This window comes from Hemiscyllium ocellatum, chromosome 15, assembly GCF_020745735.1.
Source record: "Hemiscyllium ocellatum isolate sHemOce1 chromosome 15, sHemOce1.pat.X.cur, whole genome shotgun sequence".
In the NCBI taxonomy this organism is placed as follows: domain Eukaryota; kingdom Metazoa; phylum Chordata; class Chondrichthyes; order Orectolobiformes; family Hemiscylliidae; genus Hemiscyllium; species Hemiscyllium ocellatum.
This window is the reverse complement of record NC_083415.1, coordinates 9,572,118-9,597,845: the sequence shown is the minus strand read 5'-3', so window position 1 is coordinate 9,597,845 and position 25,728 is coordinate 9,572,118. Positions and strand designations below refer to the sequence as shown.

At 43.1% G+C, this 25,728-nt stretch overlaps 1 protein-coding gene across 6 annotated transcripts in view; it reads right to left on the bottom strand.

The window, feature by feature from the left end:
* The window catches only part of LOC132822696 (bactericidal permeability-increasing protein-like), a 60,011-nt gene that overhangs the window by 31,543 nt on the left and 2,740 nt on the right, over positions 1–25,728 (bottom strand). For all 6 annotated transcript variants that reach the window (XM_060835950.1, XM_060835951.1, XM_060835954.1 and 3 more), the window contains 2 exons: positions 24,989–25,103; positions 13,887–14,015 (listed from right to left, as the gene is read on the bottom strand). In XM_060835950.1, coding sequence (XP_060691933.1) covers positions 13,887–14,015; positions 24,989–25,103 — 244 coding nt within the window. The remainder of the gene's footprint in view (positions 1–13,886; positions 14,016–24,988; positions 25,104–25,728) is intronic.

Genomic DNA, 25,728 nt, shown 5'->3' with positions numbered 1-25,728 from the left:
ATCACAGGGCAATTGCTGGCTATAGGAGACTTGAAGGCACGGCTGGTGAGGTTGGTAGGGCTCCCAATGTTAAAGGAAATAATGGTCCGAGCCAGTTTGAAAAATGCAGCAGACAGTCCAATGATTGATGGGGTCGGGTTTGATCGAATGAGACAGAATGTATGGCAGGCCTTAAGAGAATGTTATCCACCCAAAATGGACCCCCAGACCCTGCAAGGGGATCCACTGGGAAAAAGTGAAAACCCGGCTGCTTATTTGGAGAAAGAGTTAAAGAAGTGGAAGCTGGAAACAGAGTAAGACATAGATACTAATCAGTTGCTGACCACAATGTTCTGAAATTCCATCGTTGAGGCAATGCCCTCCCAAGTCAGGTCAAGACTGTTGAGTCTGACATCATCGATGAGCCACCAGGAATTTAAAGATCATGTGGCTCATGCAGTTGAAAGGTTTCGAAAAGACAAAGAGAAACTGTCTGAACAGCAGGAGGAGGTGCAAAGGAAATTGGTGCAAATGCAACTCGAAGAGCTTAAAAAGAAAGATAAAGAGAAGGCTAAAAAGGTGTTGCCAGTAAGAACCAACACAGTAATCAACACTGGCGTGAACCAAGTGCTGGCGCAAGGGGGGTCCTATCAGGTAGCCAGACAGGGGCCAGAAAGTCCTATGCCAGCAATGGAGGTTTTTAGAGAAGCTTTCCCGCAGGTGACGTATCTGGGGCAGGACAGATTTAAATAGCAGCCTAAACAGAACTGGGATCCCCAAGGACAGGGATGTAGGAATGGGGGACTAAGGTACATGATAAATAATCAGGCTCAAGGGGGGCCAGAAATGATGTGCTGGGGATGCCATCAACCAGGCCACTTTAGGAGGAATCGCCCTTATTGGACCGGGCCCTCTCTGCCCTACAGCAGGCCTAGATGGTGGGAATCTCCAGTGGCCACTTCCCAGACACCTATAGGCCGAGCAGGACCTGTTAACCTGTATGGGATGTGTCAGGGATGCCCTGAGAACCTGGGTGGGAAGGGGCACTACCCTATTGTAGCATGGGAGGCTGATCAAGAACCAGTAATACAAGTTAATGTAGAAGGGCCGCAGACACCGGTGATGCTAGATACTGGAGCTACATACACTTGTGTACAGCCACGGTATGCCTCTCACCTTCCCATGTCAAGTAAATTTGTTAAAACTGTAGGGTTCTCGGGGAAATCACAGTTAACCCGATTTACAGCTCCAGTAAGATTAGATTAGATTAGATTACTTACATTAGAAATAGAAGGTAGGGAGATAGTTCTGCCAATATCAGTGTCTAAAAAGACGCCAATTAACTTGTTAGGTAGGGATGCTTTACTACAGTTAGAGGTAAGATTGGAGTTCACACAGCAGGGCTTGGTCATAGAAAAGGCGAATATATAATTACTGATGCAAGAAGTTAAAGATGTTAATGTTTATCGGATAGGGGATATAGCAAGTGATATACATGACATTTGGGGGATGTGGGAAGCAGAAGTGTTGATGATGTTGACTAAAGCAAGACCACCTAAGTCTGAGTTGCACTGTACAGTGATATTTGATGAGTCTCAGGATGAGGAGTTAGAGAGACAGTGGCAGTAGAAAGTCACTGCTCTGCAACATTTGAGATGTGGAGCAATAGCATTAGGGGAGCAGGGAGTGATCCTGCAAATAGAGAGAAATGTGATCCTAGAAAAGTGGTATAGAGTACCAGGTGCCGCACCACATGTAACCTTACTGGTAAATAAGGGATATCAGTCTACAGACTTAGGACCTATGAGCAGGCATGTAGAAACAGTTAGGAAATGGCATATGCTCACAACAGGGGTTTGGGAATCCGGGGATGGCGGCTATATTAAAATCCTAGCATGCTGCACCTTGACAGGGAATCCGAAGGAAGTCAAGGTAACACCCCAGTGGAGCATGTCAGTGACAGTGGAGGAAGATGATCAATATGGTAATGAGCAATTGGATGCTTTACCAGTCACTTTGTGGTCACAGCGTGATACAGATGGGGGGAGTGACATCAGCGAGCCTAGTAGAAATAAGGTTGAAACCAGGAGCTGGGACATTAGTGAAATTACTGATGAATAAAATTATCCCAAGGTTTGGTATACCGTCAGAAATTAGTTCAGACAATGGGTCTGTCTTCATTCAGAAAGTAGTTAAGTTGGTGCTGCAGTCTTTGAGAATCAAACAGAGGTTTGGGTGTGTGCATCATCCCCGGTCACAGGGTATGGTGGAAAGGATTAATGGAACATTGAAAGCCAAATTAAACAAGATCTGCACAAGCACCAACCTTAATTGGGTTGATGCGCTGCTGCTGCCGCTAATGAGTTATCGCATGCAGTCTAATGGCATGACCGATCTAACACCACATGAGATGCCCAGGTGGAGAGGCCCATACAAAGGGCCTGGCTTGGGGCGGTTAAGCTTGGAACTTAAGCAATATATGCAGCAGCTAACTATGACACATGAGACTATCCACCTGCAGGAAAGACAAAGGGAACCACCACCTGTTAACAAGGAAGGACCTATTAAACCTGGGGATTAGGTGTATGTACAGGTTTTTCGAAGACACTGGAATGAGCCGAGGACAGAGGGACCTTTCGTAGTGGCTCAGGCGTCACCTACCGCCATCCAGGTGGAAGGACGATAATATGGTACCACCTTAATCATCATACTAAAGCTCCCCCACCAGCACAAACTAACTCTAACACTGAGTTAAGTGGAGCTGAGGCTGAGGAGCTTGGAGACGGGCAGGTCACACAGGAGGCTAGTATCCCTCAGTCAGGTTCCGAACAAGGTACAGGTGACGTTCTTAGGGATACTGATCATTCCAGAAATGATTGGGATGGAGATGTGGAGCACAGTACTCCTGGCAGCGGGAATGGGGAATGATCCTGATACCCCCCCACCTCTCTGATGCCAGGCCCGCATACTCTGACTTGGAGACCATTAACTTGGCAGATCTGGACTGGTAATGCCAGGGTCGCTCATGCTGGGAGGCAAAGACGTATTAGAAGTGCAGACCTTGCTGCCCTAACATGGGTACGCCCCCGTGACAATCACTGGTATCAGTGGGCAAATTATATGGCTGTAATGATGGTTAGACAGGACGGTTTCTTGTGTACTAAGGCAACACCCTCATACTATGTTGTCCCTATGCCTTATAACTCGACCACCTGTACTCAATGGCATTTGCAGCACTCTAGCTGACCTCTTAATCTGGATGATTCATCAACTACAGGCAATCCCATTGCCCATTTTGGTGCCTCCTACTTCAGGCCTCTACATTCGATCAGCAGGATGATGTGGGCAGGCAGCAACTCCAACGGTGGTGTGGCTATAGTACCCTGTGGTCTACCAGTCAGACACATTCCCCGTGGCTGCTGTCAGGATACGGGAAGGGTTGAGTTTGAATGCTTTAAGTGAAATGGCTCCACACCAGTCGGCTATTTTAAGGGTCTGTCCGGGAATACGATTGAACTCGAGGAGGACGGCACATTTAGGGCTGTTTTAAATTCTCAACATGTCCCACTGGCAGACACAATGGCTGTGTGGTAAGAAAGGAGGGTTGCGCCCGATGCTGCCCGCTGACTAGAGTGGCGGCTGTGCCCGTGTAATGCTCCTATATGAGGTAGTTATATCACCACACACGTAGCTTGACGCTATGTCACAGTCAGCTTTGCGCCGAACTAAGCAACAGTATGTCCCTGATCTGATAATTCAGATTGATAGCATAGGACAGCCAAGAGGTATTCCTAAAGAGTTTAAAGCCTGCAATGAGATTGCCGTGGGCTGGGAGGCTCTCATCCCAGTGATAGGGGTTAGCAAGAATGTTGAATGGATTAATTACATTTATTACAACCAGCAGAGATTTATCAATTATACTGACGATGCACTTGTGGCCTTGGGAGAACAATTGGATGCTACTATCAAAATGACACGGCAAAACAGACAGGCCTTAGATTGGATACTGGCAGAAAAAGGCAGGGTTTATGTGATGTTTGGGGAACATTGCTGTACGTTTATATGTAATAACATTAGCCCTGGGGGATCTTTTACTTAAGCAATGGAAAAACTAAAGAATCTAAGACAGGAGCGAAAAAACGATGCAGGGTTTGTCATCAGGCTTTTGATTGGCTGGATAGTACATTAGGGTCTTGGGGAGCATGGTTTGTCAGGATTAGTCTTATTATAGGTAAGGTTATGCTTGTTGTTGCCTTCATCTTTTGTTGTGCTTTACTTTTTATTAAGTCCTTTTTCGTTCACATCACTACACGGCAACTTGTGATCATTTCAGCTACCCCAGGAAGTGCTTACTCCTCGGATGGAACCCCACCGCTCTATTATTATGATCTAACAACTGCCATGGTGCAAGGAATATGTCCACGTGGGGACGTCAATGATACTCTGAAGAACGCTTGGGTCCTAGATTGTGAGGGATCTTGGGTCTTTTTTCCTGTTCTAGTTATTGGAGGACAGGTTTTTGGCCCAAGGGACCACAGGAATGGAGGAAGAACCCTTTAGGTCTCAGACTCTGAAAATTATTTAGTCCGTGTAGGGACCTAAATTGTTTTATTGGGCATAAGAGAGGCTGAGCTTATTGTCTTCTTTCTCTGGGTGAGACCAGTAGGTCTCAAAGTAGGGAATATGGAATATAAACAACATGAGAGCGTGGGAGGGGTTAAAGCATGAAGACCACTGACAATCTGTGTTCTGTGGAAGGCAGGATGGGATAACCATAGTGGACCATTCTTTCACCAATTGGCAGAGTAGGGTTAAGGCTGAAAGGTCACTATGGCGAGATGGGATAACACAAGTGATAAAGCAAGTGTCTCTGTTAAGTGTTATTATGACAGGATTAGGACAATAAAGATTTGGGACATGACATTAAAATATCTAATTAATAGCTAGTAGAGCCAGATTGAGACAGGAGACTATTGTAACGGGTGGAATAGCTCAATATCTATCATGACAGGTTAGTCTGCAATGAAAGATCACTGTAGCACAGTTAGCAATAAATATCTAACCGTGACATTAGAATAACATTGAGTTGAATGTACAACTAAAGCGATAATAGGAACTAATATCACTGGTTTATTGTGTAGCTAGAGTGAGGTACTTTAGTTGGACATGCTGATAAACTAACAGAAACATGATAAAGGATTGCAGGTTAGGAAGGTGGTGCTGAGTTCGAGGGATTTGACTGAGACAAGGTGGGGGGAGGGGAAATGAGGAAACTGGAGAAATCTATGTTCATCCCTTGTGGTTGGAGGGTTCCTAGGCGGAAGATGAGGCGCTCTTCCTCCAGCCGTCGTGTTGCTATGGTCTGGCGATGGAGGAGTCCAAGGACCTGCATGACCTTGGTGGAGCGGGAGGGGGAGTTGAAGTGTTGAGCCACGGGGTGGTTGGGTTGGTTGGTCCTTGTGTCCCAGAGGTGTTCCCAAAAACATTCCACAAATAGGTGGCTTGTCTCCCCAATATAGAGGAGGCCACATCGGGTGCAGCAGATGCAGTAAATGATGTGTGTGGAGGTGCAGGTGAATTTGTGGCGGATATGGAAAGATCCCTTGGGGCCTTGGAGGGAAGTAAAGGGGGAGGTGTGGCGCAAGTTTTGCATTTCTTGCTGTTGCAGGGGAAGGTGCCGGGAGTGGAGGTTGAGTTGGTGGGGGGTATGGACCTGACGAGGGAGTCACAGAGGGAGTGGTCTTTTCGGAACGCTGATAGGGGAGGGGAGGGAAATATATCTCTGGTGGTGGGGTCCGTTTGGAGGTGGCGGAAATGACAACGGATGATACGATGTATGTGGAGGTTGGTAGGGTGGTAGGTGAGGACCAGTGGGGTTCTGTCCTGGTGGCGGTTGGAGGGGCGGGGCTCAAGGGCGGAGGAGTGGGAAGTGGAGGAGATGTGGTGGAGGGCATCGTCGATCACGTCTGGGGGAAATTGCGGTGTTTGAAGAAGGAGGCCATTTGGGTTGTATGGTATTGGAACTGGTCCTCCTGGGAGCAGATGCAGCGGAGACAAAGGAATTGGGAGTATGGGATGGCGTTTTTACATGGGGCAGGGTGGGAGGAGGTGTAGTCTAGGTAGCTGTGGGAGTCGGTCGGTTTGTAGTAAATGTCCGTGTTGATTTGGTCGCCCGAGATAGAAATGGAAAGGTCTAGGAAGGGGAGGGAGGAGTCTGAGACAGTCCAGGTAAATTTGAGGTCGGGGTGGAAGGTGTTGGTAAAGTGGATGAACTGTTCAACCTCCTCGTGGGAGCACAAGGCAGTGCCGATACAGTCATCGATGTAGCGGAGGAAAAGGTGGGGGGTGGTGCCAGTGTAGCTGCGGAAAATGGACTGTTCCACATATCCTACGAAGAGACAGGCATAGCTGGGGCCCATGCGGGTGCCCATGGCTACTCCTTTGGTTTGGAGGAAGTGGGAGGATTGGAAAGAGAAGTTGTTCAGGGTGAGGACCAGTTCAGTCAGTCGAAGGAGGGTGTCAGTGGAAGGGTACTGGTTGGTACGGCGGGAAAGGAAGAAGCGGAAGGCTTTGAGTCCTTCGTGCTGGGGGATGGAGGTGTACAGGGACTGGATATCCATGGTGAAGATAAGGCATTGGGGACCGGGGAAGCGAAAATCATGGAGCAGGTGGAGGGCACGGGTGGTGTCCCGAACATAAGTGGGGAGTTCTTGGACTAAGGGGTCAGGACCGTGTCGAGGTATGCAGAGATGAGTTCTGTGGGGCAGGAGCAGGCTGAGACAATCAGATAGTAAGTAGTTAAGAAAAAGGCGGACTTGGATTTGTGCATAGTTTTTGTTTAGTGTTCACTATTAGAGTTAGGAAAATAAATTTTTATTTTCTTCTAACAGTGGAACTTAGGAGTTCTCTGTCACTCCCTCACATTTTAAGGTGAGACAAGCTTTTCTGGGTGTTCGGTTTTAATTAACAGAGAGGCTTGACCTTTGTGTTGTAACACTCTCAAGCATCATACTGTCACCATAAGTAAAGACTCAAATTACTCATATATACAATCCCAACCAAGTTATTTTCTTCAAGCAGTCTAATTTGCATTTATCATAGAGTCACAGAGATGTACAGCATGGAAACAGACCCATCAGTCCAACTCATCCATGCTGACCAGATATCCTAAATTAATCTTAGTCCTATTTGCCAGCATTTGGCCTATATCCCTGTAAACTTTGCATATTCATATGCCCATACCCAGCACTGCTTGTGAGCCAGGATTGTTGCTCTTCTCAGAGTTTGAGCTATAGGGAGGAGCTGGGGCTATTTTCCCTGGAGCATTGGAGGCTGAGGGGTGACCTTATAGAGGTTTATAAAATCATGAGGGTCATGGATAGGATGAATAGACAAGGTCTTTTCCCTGGGGTAAGGGAGTCCAAATTAGAGGGCATAGGTTTAAGGGAAGAGGGGACAGATTTAAAAAGAATCTAAGGGGCAATGTTTTCACACAGAGGGTGCTGTCAGGAGGTGGGTACAATTACAACATTGAAAAGGCACAGCCACACTTCAGGAGCAGTGATGACCAACATCGGAAGGGGATGGACCTGAGAGGACAGAGAGGAACAACACTCCCGGCCCACAAGCAGTGCTGGATAGGCACTTAACCTGATCTTGTTGGGTTACCCTAAGGCCTGGGATCTCTAGGGGTTCAACCTGAACATCAGATGACTGCAAGAGGCTGCTTGCCTCATTAAAATACTTAAACTGTCGTCCTCAGCCTCAGAGCGTGTGGAGGTCTGGCCCAGCTCCTGTTTCTGTTAAAGCAGAGGAGGTTGGTGTAATGATTGTAACAAGGTCAGCCAGGTGAATCTCATAGAATATGAGTTCCCTGATTGGAGCAGTTAATCTGGTCCAATCATTGAGCCCTGGCTGATATATAAAATGGGGAGATCCTGATACTGTGATAGCTGACTCTGAATGAGGCAATACTGAATTCAAGGACAGATTGTGTGTAAACCAAGGGTGACTGGGTGACTGGGTGACTGGGTGACTGGGTGACTGGGTGACTGGGTGACTGGGTGACTGAGTGACTGGGTGACTGATACTGGCCTCTGTGAAGTTATTTCAGGTGAGCTGACTACATGCTGAAAAAAAAATTTATTTTTAAATATAAGTGTTTTGTTCAACATATCTAATTAATAAACCAAGGCACTTAGGGAACTAAAATCACATGCAATGTGCCTTAATGACTACTGCCCAGTAGCTCTGATCTCAATGATCATGAAGTGTTTTGAGAGGCTGGTCATGGCCCACATCAACTTCAGTCTCCCAGCCTGTTCTCGATCTCCTACAATTTGCCTACTGTTGTAACAGGTCCACAGTGGATGTCTTTTCCCTAGCCCTGCACTCATCCCTGGAACATCTGAACAACAAGGGCACCTACATCAGACTCCTTGTTTATCAGCTGCAGTTCTGCCTTCAACAGCATTACAGTATTCCCTTCAGACTGATCTCAAAACTCTGTGACCTCGATCTCTGTTCCACCCTCTGCAAATGGATCCTCAGCTTCCTGAACCATAGACCATAGTCAGTGTAGATAGACAACTGCACCTCCTCCATGATAACTCTCAATACTGGAGCCTCCCCAAGGGTGCATCCTCAGCCCCTACTGCACCCTCGGCTGTATTGCCAAATTCAGAACGAACACCATCTATAAGTTTGCTGATGACACCACCTCAGTTGGACAGATATGAAACAATGATGAGTCAGAATACAGGAAGGAGATAGAGGGCTTGGTGACATGGTGCAAAGGGAATAATCTCTCTCTCAATGTCAGCAAACTATAGACTGATCATTGACTTCAAAAAGAAAGGAGGACAACATACTTAGATACTCATCATCAACCTGAGCTACAAATCTCAAAAATCGCGAACCCTCACCAACTTTTACAGATGCACCATAGAAAGCATACTGTCCAGGTGCATAACAACCTCGTACGGCAACTGCTCTGCTCAGGACCGTAAGAAACTACAGAAGGTTGTGTGCATAGCCCAGACCATCACAGAAGCCAATCTCCCATCCACAGACGCCATTTACACTTCCCATTGTAGCAGAAAGACTGCCAACATCATTAAACACCCATCACACTCCAGTAATGCTTTCGTACAACCTCTTCCGAACGGGCATAAGATACTGAAGCTTGAACACACGCACCAACAGGTTCAAGAACAGCTTCTTCCCTGCCGTTATTAGACTGATGAATGGACTTTAACTTCAAATAATGCTGTCCTTGTCTCACGTGTATCCTGTGTGGTGTAATCTGAATGCCTACTTCACCTTATGATCCGTATGTTCCTGCTTACAATGATCTGCCTATACCGCTTGCAAAACTTTTCACTGTACTTAGGTACATGTCACAATAAATCAAATCAAAATCAATGTAAAATACAGTATATGGTTCTTGTTTAAAATAAAGTTTCATGCTCAGTTTGAGCTGCTGCATTCAATTACCTTTTGCTTATTTCTTTAAGCAGATCTCTAATTGTTCAAAGTTCAATTAAAATAGATACAATTGCCTGAAGCCAGATTTTTCATTACCTTTGAATGATCTTTAGGTCATCAATAACCATACAGCTGCTTTACTTGTTAATTATCTCACCACAGAAACTCTAAACTAAGAAAGATAACAAAGACAAATTCTTGAAATGTTCCTTCAAACCAATATAGAAGCTTACAAATACCTTTGAGATGTTTTTATGGTGATTAAATTCCTCCCATTGTTCCCACCCTTTTGTTTTGAGTTTATTTCCTTTTGAATGCCGGCTGTGTTGCTGCCAGAGCCAAGAAAAGAAAATCATAAGAAGCAATGTAAAACTAACACCTAATACATGGCACTGTGTTAACAACACCTCTGTCTACATCAATGGAGCTGAGGTGGAGATGGTCAAGAGGGTCAAGTTCCTAAGAATGACTATCACTAACAATCTGCCCTGATTCACACACATTAATGCAAAGGTAAAGAAAGCACAACAATGCCTCTAATTCCTCAGGAGGACAGGGACATTTGGCATGTCTATGAAGACTCTTACCAATTTTTATAGATGTACCATAGAAAACATTCTACCTGGATATATCACAGCTTGATATGGCAACTGCTCTGCCCAGGACCATAAAAAACTGTGAACACAGCCCAGTCTATCATGCAAACTAACCTTCCAACCATTGACTCTATCTGCATTTCTCACTCCCTTGGAAAGACAGCCAACAGAAGTAAAGACTTTCCCACCTGGTAATAATCTCTTCCAACCTCTTCTGTTGGGCAGAAGATACAAAAGCTTAATCACACGGACCAACAGATTCAAGTACAGTTCTTCCCCACTGTTATTAGACTTCTGAATGAACTTCTCAAATTTCACCTTCTCTCCAGCCGTATCATTGTATTCCTCACTCTGGTCTAATACCCTAATGCACTTTGTGTGGTATGATGTGCCTGTACTGCATGCAAAACAAAACTCTTCACTGTACTCAGCTATATGTGACAATAATAAATCAAATCAAATTTAAAAAAAAACAAATGATAGGGACTAGTCAGGCTTATGTCTCTTAAGTTGATTGGAATTAAAATAAAAGTTGAGGGCAGGGCTGATGCAAATGTGAGATTTTGATAAAATTATGAATTTGTCAGCTTTCATATTGGTTTGAAGGAACATTTTAAGAAATTATCTTAGCTATCTTCTTAAACGGCTTGCCTTAGACTTTCTGTGATGAGACAATTGACAATTAACAAGCTGCTTGCATGAAACTGGATGTTGATGATCTAAAGATCATACAGAGGTGCTGAAAAGTTTGGCTTCAAGTAGTTGTACTTAAAATTTGTGCAATTAGAGACCTGTTTAAAGAGACAAGCAAAAGGTTTAAGTGCAGCAGCCCAAACTGAGCATGAAACTTTATCTTAAACAACACCACCATACCCTTTCAATTCGTTTTAGTTTCTGAAGTGCCTTGGTTTATTAACTAGATCTGTTGAACAGAACACCAATATTTTACAAATAGACACTTCTTTCCTGACATTACCTTAGTATTGTTGAGTTGAATTGTTTCGTTCGTTATATCGATAAGAGAAGGCAGCATTGTTTGTACTTCAACACTGTATCTATAAGGATGTGTTTCACTCAATTGAATGTAATTTCTGTGACCACAAAGAAACATAGATGGTCATTTGTTTTTAGATTACTTACAGTGAGGAAACAGGCCCTTCGGCCCAACAAATCCACACCGACCTGCCGAAGCGCGACCTGCCGAAGCGCAACCCGCCCATACCCCTATATTTATCCCTTTTCACCTAACACTAGGGGCAATTTAGCATGGCCAATTCACCTAACCTGCATATCTTTGGACTGTGGGAGGAAACCAGAGCAAACCCACGCAGACACATGGAGAATGTGCAAACTCCACACAGACAGTCGCCTGAGGTGGGAATTGAACCCGGGTCTCTGGCACTGTGAGGCAGCAGTGCTAACCACTGTGCCACCGTGCCGCCTAGCCGACTGAAGTTACAGAGGTGTGGGGACCCCAGATCACCCTTACCTTAAGCTATTGGAAAAGGTTAATTTGGATTATTTCCAAGAGATATGGAATTAGGGACAAGAGTAGAAAGCTCAATGTCTTTGCTAGGAGTTAGTATAGCTTCTGTAGCATTATTCTTCAGTGACGCAGTTAAATGTAATATTTCAAAGACAGGAGAGGAAAGGCATCATATGGGTCAGCAATATTCAACAAAGCCTGATCTCTGAATGGGTTGATTAGAAAAATAGATTAAATGAAAAAAAAATCCATGTTGTCTTTATTGCTATTAAAAAGATCAATAATAACTTGCTTAATAAATTCGACTTGATTCATAAATGTTGGTTGTTTTACCTCATTTTGCCAGGCACAACTGAGGACCTTATTGTTATAAATTGTGAATTCGGACCTTATGTATTTTAAATAAAAGAGTTTTATACCTAAAAACTCTAAAAAACCTTAAATGGTTAACAGTTTGGGGAGAGTGGTAAGGGGATTGGGGGCGTAGGCAGGTAGTGAGGAGCTGAGTGAAGGAGCAAAACAACAAATTCATCAAACTGATAAACAAATAGGCTTCAATATAGAGTCAGAGAGTCATAGAGAGATGCAGCACGGAAACAGATATTTTGGTCCAACTTATCTATACCAACCAGATATCCTAAACTAATCTAGTCCCATTTGCCAGGACTTGGCCCATATCCTTTCAAACCCTTCCTATTCATATACCTATCCAGATGCCTTTTAAATGTTGTAATTGTACCAGCCTCCACTACTTCCTCTGGCAGCTCATTCCATACATGCAACACTCTCTGCATGAAAAAGTCGCCCCTTACATCCCTTTTTAAATTTTGCTCTTCACCCTAAATCTATGGCCTCTAGTTCCCCCATCGTAGGGAAAAGACTTTGCATATTTACCCTATCCATGCCTCTCATGATTTTATAAGCCTTTAAGGTCAGCCCTCAACCTCTGATGCTCCAGGGAAAACTGCCCCAGCCTATTCAGCCTCTCCCTGTAGCTCAAATTCTCCAACCATGCCAACATCCTTTTAAATCTTTTCTGAACCCATTCAAATTTCACAACATCCTCCCTACAGGAGGAAGACCAGAATTGCACACAAAAGTGGCCTAACCAATGTCCTGTACAACCACAACATGACCTCCCAACTTCTATACTCAATGCTCTGATCAATAAAGGAAAGCATAACAAATGCCTTCTTTCAAGAAGTTATGAACCTGCACTCTAAGGTCTCGTTGTTCAGCAACACTCCCTCGGACCTTACCATTAAGTGTATAAGTCCTGCTCTGATTTACTTTTCCAAAAACGCAGCACCTCACATTTATCTAAATTAAACTCCGTCTGCCACTCCTCAGCCAATTAGCTCATCTGATCAAGATCACATTGTACTCTGAGGTAACCTTCTTCGCTGTCCACTACATCTCCAATTTTGGTGTCATCTGCAAATTACTAATTGTACCTCCTATGTTCACATCCAAATCATTTATATAAATAATGGAAAAGAAATGTCAAAATCTAATATCTGAGCTACATACAGATTTCCACATTGCAGTTTCTTTGAACATTATATTCCTTATTCTGTATATGTGATAGTTATACAAATTTATACACCTTCATGGTGATTCCAAAGCTGTGAGTCAACAAATAATATCAAAGAATATAACTTAATCGAACCGGCTCTATCGTAATGATCATTGGTTGTGAAAATTGTCTGTGAAATTGTCTTGGAACTTGTGGGAGCACTGTCTAACATTATGTGAGCTGTGTATTATAATGTGTATTCCTTCTGATACATCATACATTCCTGTGAAAAATATAGAACAATAAGAATGTACAATCAGGATTATTATATTCTCCTTTTCCGTGTAAAATAAATCTGCAATTATAAATTCAGAATTTGTATTCATATTAATGCACTATATTCATTTTTAAATCAGTTTGGGGAGGGTAGGCACAATAAGACTGAAGGTTTACACATGAGGGATGTAAAATAGGCTACATTATTTTACAAGTATTGCCACAAAACCAAGAGCCAGCCCACACTTTGTAACTGTACTTTCTAATATAGTTCTGAACATTACACACTGGAAAAGTCCAAAATCCCGGTCAGCCCTGGGTTAAGTGGTGGGAGCTGGGCAGTCTGAGGATGATTAAATCTGGGCTCTTGTGTGCCCCAGAGGGTTTCACTCCTGATCAATGTCCAATGCTCAGGGCTCAGGCCCAATGAAAAACGGGGAGCTTTCGGATGAGGTACCAAAGGGCTGACTGCACCATGGAACAATTCAGACTTTTCAGGAGGGAGAAGAAGGAAAGGGATAGAGAAAAACCAAGAGGAAACACTCACATAAAAAGATACTTCACTCTCCAGTTTCCATTTATGTGAATATAGGCATTACTGATGGAAAGTTTAATGCCAGTGCCAGCATAGAATCCAATTGCAGACTGAGGCAGGCCGAAGTCATTGATGTGCATTCTGTAAAAGACATTTAAACAATAGGTTATTGTCTTATTCTCATCTCAGCTGTGGACAGGCACTGGATAAAGTAATATAAATAACATGAAATACAAATCTTTTATAAGTTACTTCCAGAGATATGCTCTGAAAAGTAAGCACACTTGAGCAGTAAAACACATCCTAATTTGGTCAATGCCACAAGTTCCCACCAAATTCTGTTCCTTCTCAGGAAATACTCCATGGCAGGATTAGGCTGAACATCAACACTTAATACACAGTATTTTCCCTAATGCAGAAATAGTATAAATGTCCTCATATACTTTACTGTATAGTTTTGTTTTTCCGATACAGATCGGGGTGAGTGAACACACAAACATAGGAAATAGGAGGAGGTGTAGACTACACGGCACTCTGAGTCTTCTCCAACCATTCACTATGATCACAGCTGATACCCCACTCCACTTCCCTGACAGCTGTTCATATCCCATATTCCCTGAGAAACCAAAAGTCTGGTTATCCCAACATTAAATATATTAGGTGATGGAACATACACAAATCTCTGGGATAAAGAATGCCAGAGACGTACAAACTTCTGAGATAAATAATTTCTCCTTATCTCAGTCCTAAATGACTGGCCCTTCACCCTAATACTTCCAGGCTTGAGATTTCCCAGTGAGGGGAAACAGCCTCCCATTGTCTGCCCTGTCAAGCCCCTCAGAGCCTTGTACAGTATATTTCAATCACATCATACTCCATTCTTCGAAACATTAACCAGTTTCAGCTCATTGTCACAACTCACTGGGGTAGTGCATTGGAAATCAATCCCAATATTTCACTAGCATGAAAAGGTTTAGTCAAATTATCCAATAGCAATTTGCCTGACTAATAAACTCAGGTTAAAATAATTCACTCACAAGTTGTTTGTATTGAACGAAAAGCTCACTGTTTACTACAAACAAGTTGTCTTTAATCAACAGCACTTGGAAAAAATGAAATGCTAACTCATAACTCTACAACTTTAACTTTACTCTTTTTAAATTCCACCTTCAAAAACAGACACACTGAGATAGATAAGACAGGTATCTTAATGGTGTCAATGGTGGTAAAAAAATGGAAACAGTTCGATAACACAGTCTGGACTGTAGGATTCGACCAGTTCCTTTCTACCTTTTCCATTAATTCCTTTCTTTTTGTTTGCAGTTGTCACAAGGTTGCTTGCACACTGATGTTCTCTTTTATTCACTGGTTGAGAATTTGTTGTTAAAAGTGATTTATTCCACCCTTGATATATGGTATGGTGGCTCAGTGGTTAGCACTGTTGTCTCGCAGTGTCAGGGAGCCAGTTCAATTCCATCTTCAGGTGACTGTCTGTTTGTACATTCTCCCTGTCTCTGCATGGGTTTGCTCTGGCTTCCTTCCACAATCCAAAGATGCAAAATTGTCCGTAGAGCTCAGGGATGTGCAGGTGGGATGGGTGTAGGTGTGATCCTCTTTGCAGGGTCATTATGGGCTGAATGGCCTGCTTCCACACTGTAGGGATTCTATGATTGCAGAGAAGGTGAGAAGGAGACAGCTAGCTGTTACAAGAGACTTTCTGATCCCTCAACACCAGACAGAAAAAACAGGGAGAGATGTTCTGACACTCTCTCTTTGCAGACTGGGGGTCCTCTGATGTTTCTTTTTATTACACGTTGCGCAGGGATAGGGACACTATCACTGTACCACAAAGACCCTAAATGTTCTTAGCTGCTCTGGCCCCACATCAGCCAATCAGACCATTACATCGCTGGTGTCTGCTTCTGCTCTTCTTGTTCCTGGAAAGTGAAGCTTTGGCCTGGATTTACCATTGGCCAGAGCCATTATTCCATTGTGGATGGGAGCTGCACATGGGGATCTTGTGGAATCCTCATCATAGCACTGTGTAAAGAAATTAACCAGGAAATTGAATTTTCCGCTGACATTTCCTCTATTTTGGAACCTTCCAAAAGTCTCCATTAAAATCAGAAAATTTGGAGGGTTCCAACTAAATTAAGTAAAATAGTTCCTAGAAACAAGTAACATTATAAAATATACAGTCCTGATGGGCTATTTAACAGAACAAATATTTAGCTCACCTTTAAACTGAAGAATATTTCAGCTGACAACTGTGAAAAGAGGCTGTCATTTGTCTTCCTCTGATAGTTCTGTGCTACATATATCACACACCCCAACCAACACTTTTCCCAGTCTACACACACCCCCAGACTGGACATCTCTGGGACCTGACACCTTTGCCCCCTCTTGAGACACCGTGTCTCCTTCCCAATTCTGCCCACCTTCCCCACAAATCATGCCTGACCCCCTTCCTGCTCTGCGTCCGATATCTGATACCCTCCTCCCCCAACTTCCTCAGCTGCCAGATCTGACCCCCTTCTGTCCCTCTGCACTCAGCCTTCCCTCCCTGATGCCTAACCTGGAACATGCCCCCACCATCGGACCCTACTACTCAACCTCTCATACCCAGCATCCACCCCCACATCCCTATCCTGATCACCCCACCCACCCTGACCTACTGTAACTACTGCATCAGATACCTTGGTCCTTGCCACCTTGCACCATGGCAGAACACCCACTGGGCACCTTGTCAACTCACACCTGGCACTCAACTCCCTGATACCTTAATCCCCATCCAGCTGGCATCCTATGTACTTGGTACTGCACCCTCGACCCATTTGGCATTCCTACCCTCCTGGCACCCTAACATCATACTTAGTATTTGACAGCAGCTGTCAAAAAGGCTGCCAGAATGTTTAAACTAAAGAATATTTCAGATGACAGCTGTGGAGAGAGGCTGTGATTTGTCTTCCTCTGATAGTACAGATGTTAGAATGGAAGTATGGTTCTGCATTTCTGAAGGAGCCCTGGTTGGACTCTCTTGCATCCACAGTACTGATGTGGTGAACCCTTGTGTACTGCTTCAGTGCAGGTTTACTGTTCTTTAAGTGTGGAAACAAAAACTGCACGCAGTTTTCAAGGTGCCGTCTCACAACTTCCTGTTCATTTGTAGCAAGGCTTCCTTCAAATCTTCCTGCATTAAAGGTCAATGTTTCCTTTCTTTTCTGAAGTTGCACTGCACCTGGAAGTTAACTTTCTCTATTCATTGTGTGTACGTGATCCAGACAAACTGCATGCCTTTTAAGACTTATCCTGCTCTTCTATTCCTATGATCAGATTAATTAACTTATGAACATATGAACAGGGAGAAGTAGGTTATTCAACCCTTTAGGCCAACACTACCGTGCAACATAGTTGCACCCCCCCCTCTTTTGTTTTACAAAAATCGATCCATCTCTGCCTTAAAAATATTCACCTATCAAGGTCTCTCAGGATCTTAAACGTTTCAATCAAGTCACCTCATACATTTCCTAACTCCAGCGTTTGCAAGCTTAGCCTGTCTAACCTTTCATTATAAGGCAGCACAAGCATTCCACGTATAGGTCTGGTACACGTCTCTGAAATGCCTCCGACATGCAGACCTTCCTTAAATAAGGTGCCCAATACTGGACACAGTACTCTGGATATGGTCTGTGTGACTGAAACATAACCTTCTTACTTTTCTACGTATTAAGTTCCTCTTGAGATAAATGATAACATTTTATTACCTTACTTAGTTATTTGCTGTACCTGCCAATGAACCTTTTTGATTCATGGACGAGGGCACTTAGATTCCTCTGCATCCCATCTTTAAGATAATATGCCTTTTTTTAATTCTTCCAATCAATGTGGACATTTTCACATTTCTCACATCTTTGCACATTCACTTAATTTATCTGAAGAAGAGTCATATCAAAATATTAATAGTTTGTCTGCCCACAGATGCTGCCAATTGTTCTTTGGGTTTGTTTCAGCATCTACAATATTTTTCTTTTAACCAATATATATATTTTTGAAGTCTCCTTATGTTCTGTTCATAACTTAATTTCTCACTGATCGTTGAGTCATTAACAGATTTGGTGCCTCTACCTATTGTTCCTTTGTGTAGAACTTATAAAGAGTTGAGATCCTAGCACCAATTCCTGTAGCACCCCACTCATTGCCAATTGCCAAATGAGAAAAGACTCATTGATGCCTAATCTCTGCTTCCTGTTGGATAACCAATCTTCAATTCATATAATAGGCTACTCTCTGCACCTTAAGCCTTCTCTTCTGCAAACACTTTAGATGTGGCATTCTATCAAATGACTTCTGATAGTCTAAGTATCAGATATCCACGAGTTTTCCATTATTCACAGCATCCATGACCTCCTCAGAGACCTCCAACAGATCGTTCAAACATCTTTCACAAAAACATGCTGGCTCTTACTGAATAATTAGAACTTTTCTAATTGTTCTGCAACAACATGTTTAATAATAGTCTTTGACATTCTCTCTATGACAGATGTTAAACTTACTGGCCTGTTTGGTTCTAGCTTCCAGCCTCATTTCCTTTTTGAATAAAAGAATTACATTTGCAATCTTCTGATCTAATGTGTCAGTCCCCAAATCAAAGCAGGTTTAGAAAATCAAATGTCCATCAGGACCCAAGCACTTGTTTGCAGGCAGTTCTAACATTTTACCCAGTTCCTCGTTTCGAGAGATTGTGATTTTCCTCAATTCCTCCTTCATTTCCACTTCCTGATTTATCAAAGCTTCTGCAATATTACTTTCCTCCTCTATCGTGAAGACTAATACAAAATACCTTTTCAATTCTTCTGCTATTTCCTTACTTTCCATTGTGAATTCTCCAATCAGACTTTCTATAGAACCAGCACTCACTGTCAACTCTTTTCTTTTCTAAATATTTGCAGAAATGCTTACTACCTGGCTTGATATTTCTCATTAGCTTTATCTTGTACTCTTACCTTGCCCCCCTTTAGTAATGTTTTGATCATTATTTGCTGTTGTTTTTGTTTTAGAACATAGAACATAGAAAGGTAGAGCACAGAACAGGTCCTTGGCCCATGATGTTGTGGTGAGGATTATTCATAATGTAAAACAAAATAACCTAACCTATGCACCCCTCAATTCACTGCTGTCCATGTTCATGTCCCTAATGACTCTACTTCCACCACCACCGCTGGCAATGCATTCCATGTATACACACCATGGGCAGCACGGTGGCTCAGTGGTTAGCACTGCTGGCTCACAGCACTATGGACTCAGGTTCGATTCTAGCCTTGGGTAACTATCTGTGTGGAGTTTGTACATTCTCCCCGTATCTGCGTGGGATTCCTACCGAGTGCTCCAGTTTCCTCCCACAATCCAAAGATTTGCAGGCCAGGTGAATTGTCAGTGCTAAATTGCCCATAGTGTTAGATGCATTAGTCAGAGGGGAATGGGTCTGGGTGGGTTACCCTTCAGAGGGTCGGTGTGGACTTGTTGGGCCGAAAGACCTGATTCCTGTAGGGATTCTAATCTAAACTCTGCATAAAGAACCTATCTCTGATGTCTTCTCTATACCTTCCTCCCAACCTTCTGCCCTGCTACCTGTTTGCACTTGTATATACTCCTGCTTTATGTTTGATACTGTCTTTAACAGATAAGATGGATCCCTTGGAATTTTTCTTACTCTTTGGAAAGTATATATTCTATGTGTCCTTAAATATGTCTCACTGTATCCCAATGAACTATCTTTTATCCCAGTCATATTTGCTAGCTGTACTTTCATACCGTCCTAATTGTCTTTATTTAAATTGTGAAATGCTCTCAGACCCACTCTTCACTTCCTCATATTCTGGTCACTAACCTCTCACATCCCATACTATATTCCATCTGCTACCTTGTAGGCAGCTCATTTAAACTCTTCATTTCTCTCAGGAATTGCTTTGTGTTCTCCTCACAGTTGACATTCCCACCTCAATTTGCATCATCAGCAATTTCGATGCAGTATTCTCTGTCTTGTCATTTATGCCATTAAATACTATGCACATAGCTAAGAGTCCAGAACTGATCCTGTGGCCACTTACTAGTCACAGCTTGCATAATAATCTTTTGTGTGGCACTTTATTGATTGCATTTTGGACATCAAAGCACTTCATAGAATCCCTATAGTGTATAAACAGGCCATTTAGCCCAACAAGTGCATACTGACCCTCCGAAGAGTCACCCTCCCAGACCCATTCCCCTAACCTATTACTCTACATTTAGCCCTGATTAATGCACCTAATCTACACATCCCTGAACACGATGGGCAATTTAGCATGGCCAATTCCCTAACCTGCACATCTATGGAATTTGGGAGGAAACCCACACAGACATGGGGAGAATACGCAAACTCTGACACAGACAGTAGCCTGAAGCTGGAAGCGAACCCAAGTTCCTGGTGCTGTAAGGCAGCACTGCTAACCACTGAGCCACTGTCCCATCCACATTACATCTATTGGTTTTGCTTTAACCATGCTATTAGCTATATCTTCAAAAAATCTCCAATAGATTTGTCAACAATTTCCCTTTTTTGCAAATTCATGTTGATTTTATCTGAACGTACTATGTTTTTTAAATTGTATTGGCTTCCTTAATGATTGATTTGAGTATTTTCACAATGATAATGTAATGTCAACTTTAACCAGTAGTTTCTTATTTTCTCCTTCTCTTCTTTCTTGAAAAACAGTGTTAACTTTGTTAACTTCCACTGGGCTTCTAAGAGCAGCACAGTGGCCCAGTGGATAGCACTGCTGCCACACAGCACCAGGGATCCAGATTTGATTCCACCTCAGGTGACCGTTGGTGTGGAGTTTGCACATCTTCCCTGTGTCTGCATGGGTTTTCTCCAGGTGCACCAGTTTCCGCCCACACTCCAAAGATGTGCAGGTTAGGTGGATTAGCCATGGGAAATGTAGGGTTACAGGGATAGGGTAGAAGATTGGGTCTGGATGAGATGGTCTTTGAAGGGTTGGTGTGGACTCATTGGGCTGAATGACCTACTTCCACACTGTAGGGATTCTATTCTATGATTATCAAATCTAGAATCTATGAAGTCCATGGGAACAATTATGCAGGGTGAACAGTGGAAGAAACTATACAATAGAACACAGCTTTAAGGTTCACAATGAATTATAGTTAGTATAGCAATTATTTCAAGGTGTCATATTGTCATACAGCAAGGTAACAGACCCTTCGGTCCATGCCGACCAGATATCTGAACCCAATCTAGTCCCATCTGCCAGTACCCGGCCCATGTCCCTCCAAACCCTTCCTATTCATATACCCATCCAAATGCCTTTTAAATGTTGCAATTGTACCAGCCTCCACCACTTCCTCTGGCAGCTCATTCCATACCTCTATGTGAAAACATTGCCCCTTAGGTCTCTTTTATAACTTTCCCCTCTCACTCTAAACCTATGCCCTCCAGTTCTGGATTCCCCGACCCCAGGGAAAAGATTCTGCCCATCTACCCTATCCATGCCCCTCATAATTTTGTAAACTTCTATAAGGTCACCCCTCAGCCTCCGATGCTCCAGGGAAAACAGCCCCAGCCTGTTCAGCCTCTCCCTAAAGCTCAAATCCTCCAACCCTGGCAACATCCTTGTAAATCTTTTCTGAACCCTTTCAAGTTTCAAATCTTTCCGATAGGAAGGAGACCATAATTGCATGCAATATTCCAATAGTGGCCTAACCAATGTCCTGTACAGCTGTAACATGACCTCCCAACTCCTGTACTCACTACTCTGACCAATAAAAGAAAGCATACCAAACGCCTTCTTCACTATCCTATCTATCTGCGGCTCCACTTCCAAGGAGCTACGAACCTGTACTCCATGGTCTCTTCATTCAGTAAAACTCCCTAAGACCTTACCATTAAGTGTATAAGTCCTGCTAAGATTTGCTTTACCAAAATGCAGCACCTCACATTTATCTGAATTAAACTCCATCTGCTACTTCTCAGCCCATTGGCCCATCTGATCAAGATCCTGTTGTAATCTGAGGTAATCCTCTTCGCTGTCCACTACACCTCTAATTTTGGTGTCATCTGCAAACTTACTAACTATACCTCTTATGCTCGTATCCAAATCATTTATGTAAATGACAAAAAGTAGAGGACACAGCACCAATCCTTGTGGCACTCCACTGGTCACAGGCCTCCAGTCTGAAAAATAACCCTCCACCACCATCCTCTGTCTTCTACCTTTGAGCCAGTTCTGTATCCAAATGCTAGTTCTCCTTGTATTCCGTGAGATCTAACCTTGCTAATCAGTGTCCCATGGGGAACCTTGTCGAATGCCTTACTGAAGTCCATATAGATCACATCTACCGCTCTGCCTTCATTAATCCTCTTTGTTATTTCTTCAAAATACTCAATCAAGTTTGTGAGACATGATTTCCCACGCACAAAGCCATGTTGACTATCCCTAATCAGTCCTTGCCTTTCCAAATACATGCACATTCTGTAGACTGAAAACTGAGATTGGTGAATAACATTTTAATTGAGGGACTGGGGGATTATTCTGCCTTAATGACAACACTGTCCTATTAAAATACCAGGCTTTTCCTGCTTCTACAGAAAAGATGTGCTTTTATATTGCACCTTTCACGACCTCTAGCTGTTCCCAATGCTTTTTAGCCGATGAAATACTTTGGATATATGGCCCCTGTTTCAGTAGGAAAAACATTAGAGAATTTATGTACTGCAGGATTTCATAAACACAGCCTGATAATCTCTTACTATTCGTTTTTAGTGCCATGTAATCTTTTACATCTGCTTGAGGTGGGCATGTAGCCTTAGTTTAGCGTCTCATCTGAAAAACAGCTCCTCTGAGAGTATAGTTCTCCCTCGATATTATACTGGACTATCAGCCCTCACTTTGTGTTGGTCTCTTGAACTTTTAACTTTGTGCATCTTTGCACTTTTTAACATCTTTAACAAGTTTGGAAAAGGTCCAAAAGAGATCTGCGTGTGACTATTTCAGATCACCACAGTCTGATCTCCACAAGCCAGGAGGATAGGTAAGGAAGGCATTCAGCCTCTAGAGTCTGGACCAGCTATTCTATCAGACCCTGATCGATATGTATCAGAGCATCCTACCCAGACCCATTCCGCTATCCCTGTAACCCTACATTTCCCATGGCTCATCCACCTAGCCTGCACATCCCTGGACTGTGGGAGAAAACCAGAGCACCTGGAGGAAACCCACACAGACTTGTGTTTCTGTATAAAATAGCAAATTGATAGGACGGTTTAATCCTGAGTCTGCCATTTAAAGTTTAACCATGAATGCAGGCCAAACACAACTGTAAACAGATAACAGGCAAAGTGAGAACTGATATTAACAAGATTTACAACAATTTGTAGCACATGTAACATTTTAATGTGCTTCGCAGATGTAATTATCAAACAGAATTAGACACCAAATCCCATGAGGAGAATGGGCAATCAAAAGTTTGAAAAGAGAGCAGTTTTAAGATGTATCAATGAGGAGAGGGGAGTGGACTGTCAGAAGGGTGTACAGATGGGGAATTGTGAAGTTTTGGGTCTAGGCAGCTGAAGATACAGCTGACAGTCAGGAAGAAAGGAAATTGGGGCTATGCAAAAGGAGTGCAGGGATCTTATCGAGTTGCAGAATTAGAGACATGGGCATGGACTTCACAAAATAAGAGGGCCAAGTACATGGAATGGTTCACTCAGCATGACCCAGGAGGCCTAGCATACCCCACAGGTATTTAGTCAGATTTGGTTTGCCTGGACCAGGTTTGAGATGCTGTGTAATTTACTGCTACAGTCATTTGTCTTTCTTCTTTTGATCATTCCTGGGATGTGACTGTCACTGACAAGGCCAGAACTTGTTGCCATCCCTAATTGCATTTGTGCTAAGTGGTTTGATGCAGTGGCTTTTTCATTGGCCATTTAAGACTCAATCACATGGGTGTGAGTCTAGAGTCACATGTAGGCCAGACCAGGTATGGGCGCAGTGAACTGGGTAGATTTTTACAACAATTGACAGCAGTTACCTGGTCACATACAATTACTAGGTACGTATCTTTTTCAAAACATTCTTCATTTTTTAAAATTTTAATCCAAATTTCACCACCTACAATGGTGGGATTCAAAGACATATCCTTTGGAGCCTGGGGCTCTGGATTGCTATGCTAGAGACATTGCCACTACCACCTGCAGCTCCCTATTTGGCATAAGCTGTGGTGGTAGGACTGTAGGTTTCTACAAAAGAGTAAGCTAGATAGCCCAAATGGCTTCTTCCTTTTTGTTTTGGTTCACTCTTGAGACATGGGGATCGCTTGCTGGGTAGACATTGATTCCCCATCCCTAGTCACCCTCGAGAAGATGGTGGGCAGCTGCCTTCTGGAACCACTGCCATCAGTGTGCTATACCTAGACAGTAAAGATCTACAAAAGGCTAGTTCCATTTTATATCATTCCTCTCTTCACACACATGAAAGTTAGACACAAACATTTTCCTAGTGGGAACAGGTTCGATGGCAGCTTTCAACAGGGAATTGGATAAGTATTTTAAAGGGAGGATTATGGAGTGAAGACCAAGAGGAGTGGAATTAATTGGATTGTTCTTTCATAGAGCTGTTACAGGTATCATGGGCCTAGTCTGACTGCTTTATATGTTGTGGGATTCTTTCATTTCTTGTTGAACTTTGTTTTATATTGAAAGCACCTTAGTTGCATGAACAGAGGACCTGATGTGAGGCACACGTTTAGGGAAATGATTCTTTTAATCACATCCGAGTAAGTTATCTAGTTCAGTTTAGCAAATCTAGTCAGCATGAACAAGTTGGGCCAAAGAGCCTGTTTCCGTGCTGTATACCTCTGTGACTCTATGTGGTGGATGATACAGTTCCAGCTGGAAATTTGCAGCTCCAATCCTACATGGTCACTTGGCACTTGAGAAACCATGCAACCTAACTCCATTTCAAGGTCATTCAAAATGGGCGAGGGGTGGGGGAGGGGAGTGGTTAATATGAAACAAATTATCCTTGTATGTTTTCCTGAAGAACATTCCACACACTCACCCTGTGACTTGATATTTGACGTGGCCAATCACAGGCAGGTGGGTTTCTCCGCTGACATCTGGAATCTGAATCTGCCTCAGTTTCTGCCGTAACACCTGGACTCCGACCTGTCGACCTGAGTGACAAATCAGATGTTAGGCAATACCAGAGCCTTCCAGTGCACATTGGAAGACAGACTTGTGAAGCCCATGCATTCAGCTACACACCAGACTTCTCCTCCATTAATGGTTACTACTATGGACTGCTACACTTGACCCAACTCACACTATCTGTTCCACTGAGAACTCTGTATACTCTATAGTCACTGGCCTTGCCAGATATTGCCTTGATGCTAAGCTGCTTATAGCCTCTTGAAGGGGAAAGAAAATGCAGAGATATGTTTTGATGAACATTATCACTGAATCTCTTTGATGCACAACATTAACACAAGAACTCAAGCTGCACATTATAATTCTAATGACATTTCTGGTTAGTAAATAAACAGTGAATCACGGATATGTTGTACAGTGATCTCAATATCCATATTCTCATAGACTGTGCATTTCTGCTTTAAATATTCAGAACATTTGTTGGTAAAATGTAAAGCAGAGTGTTTCTTTTTAATAATTATGAGTGATACTTCCTTGGTTACTGAATGTTGCTGGGTATTTCAGTCAACATGCATATGTTATGTTGTAAACACTGAAAATGCTAGCAACTGGTGAAGTTGACGGCCCTTCGACACAGCATCAACATCGACT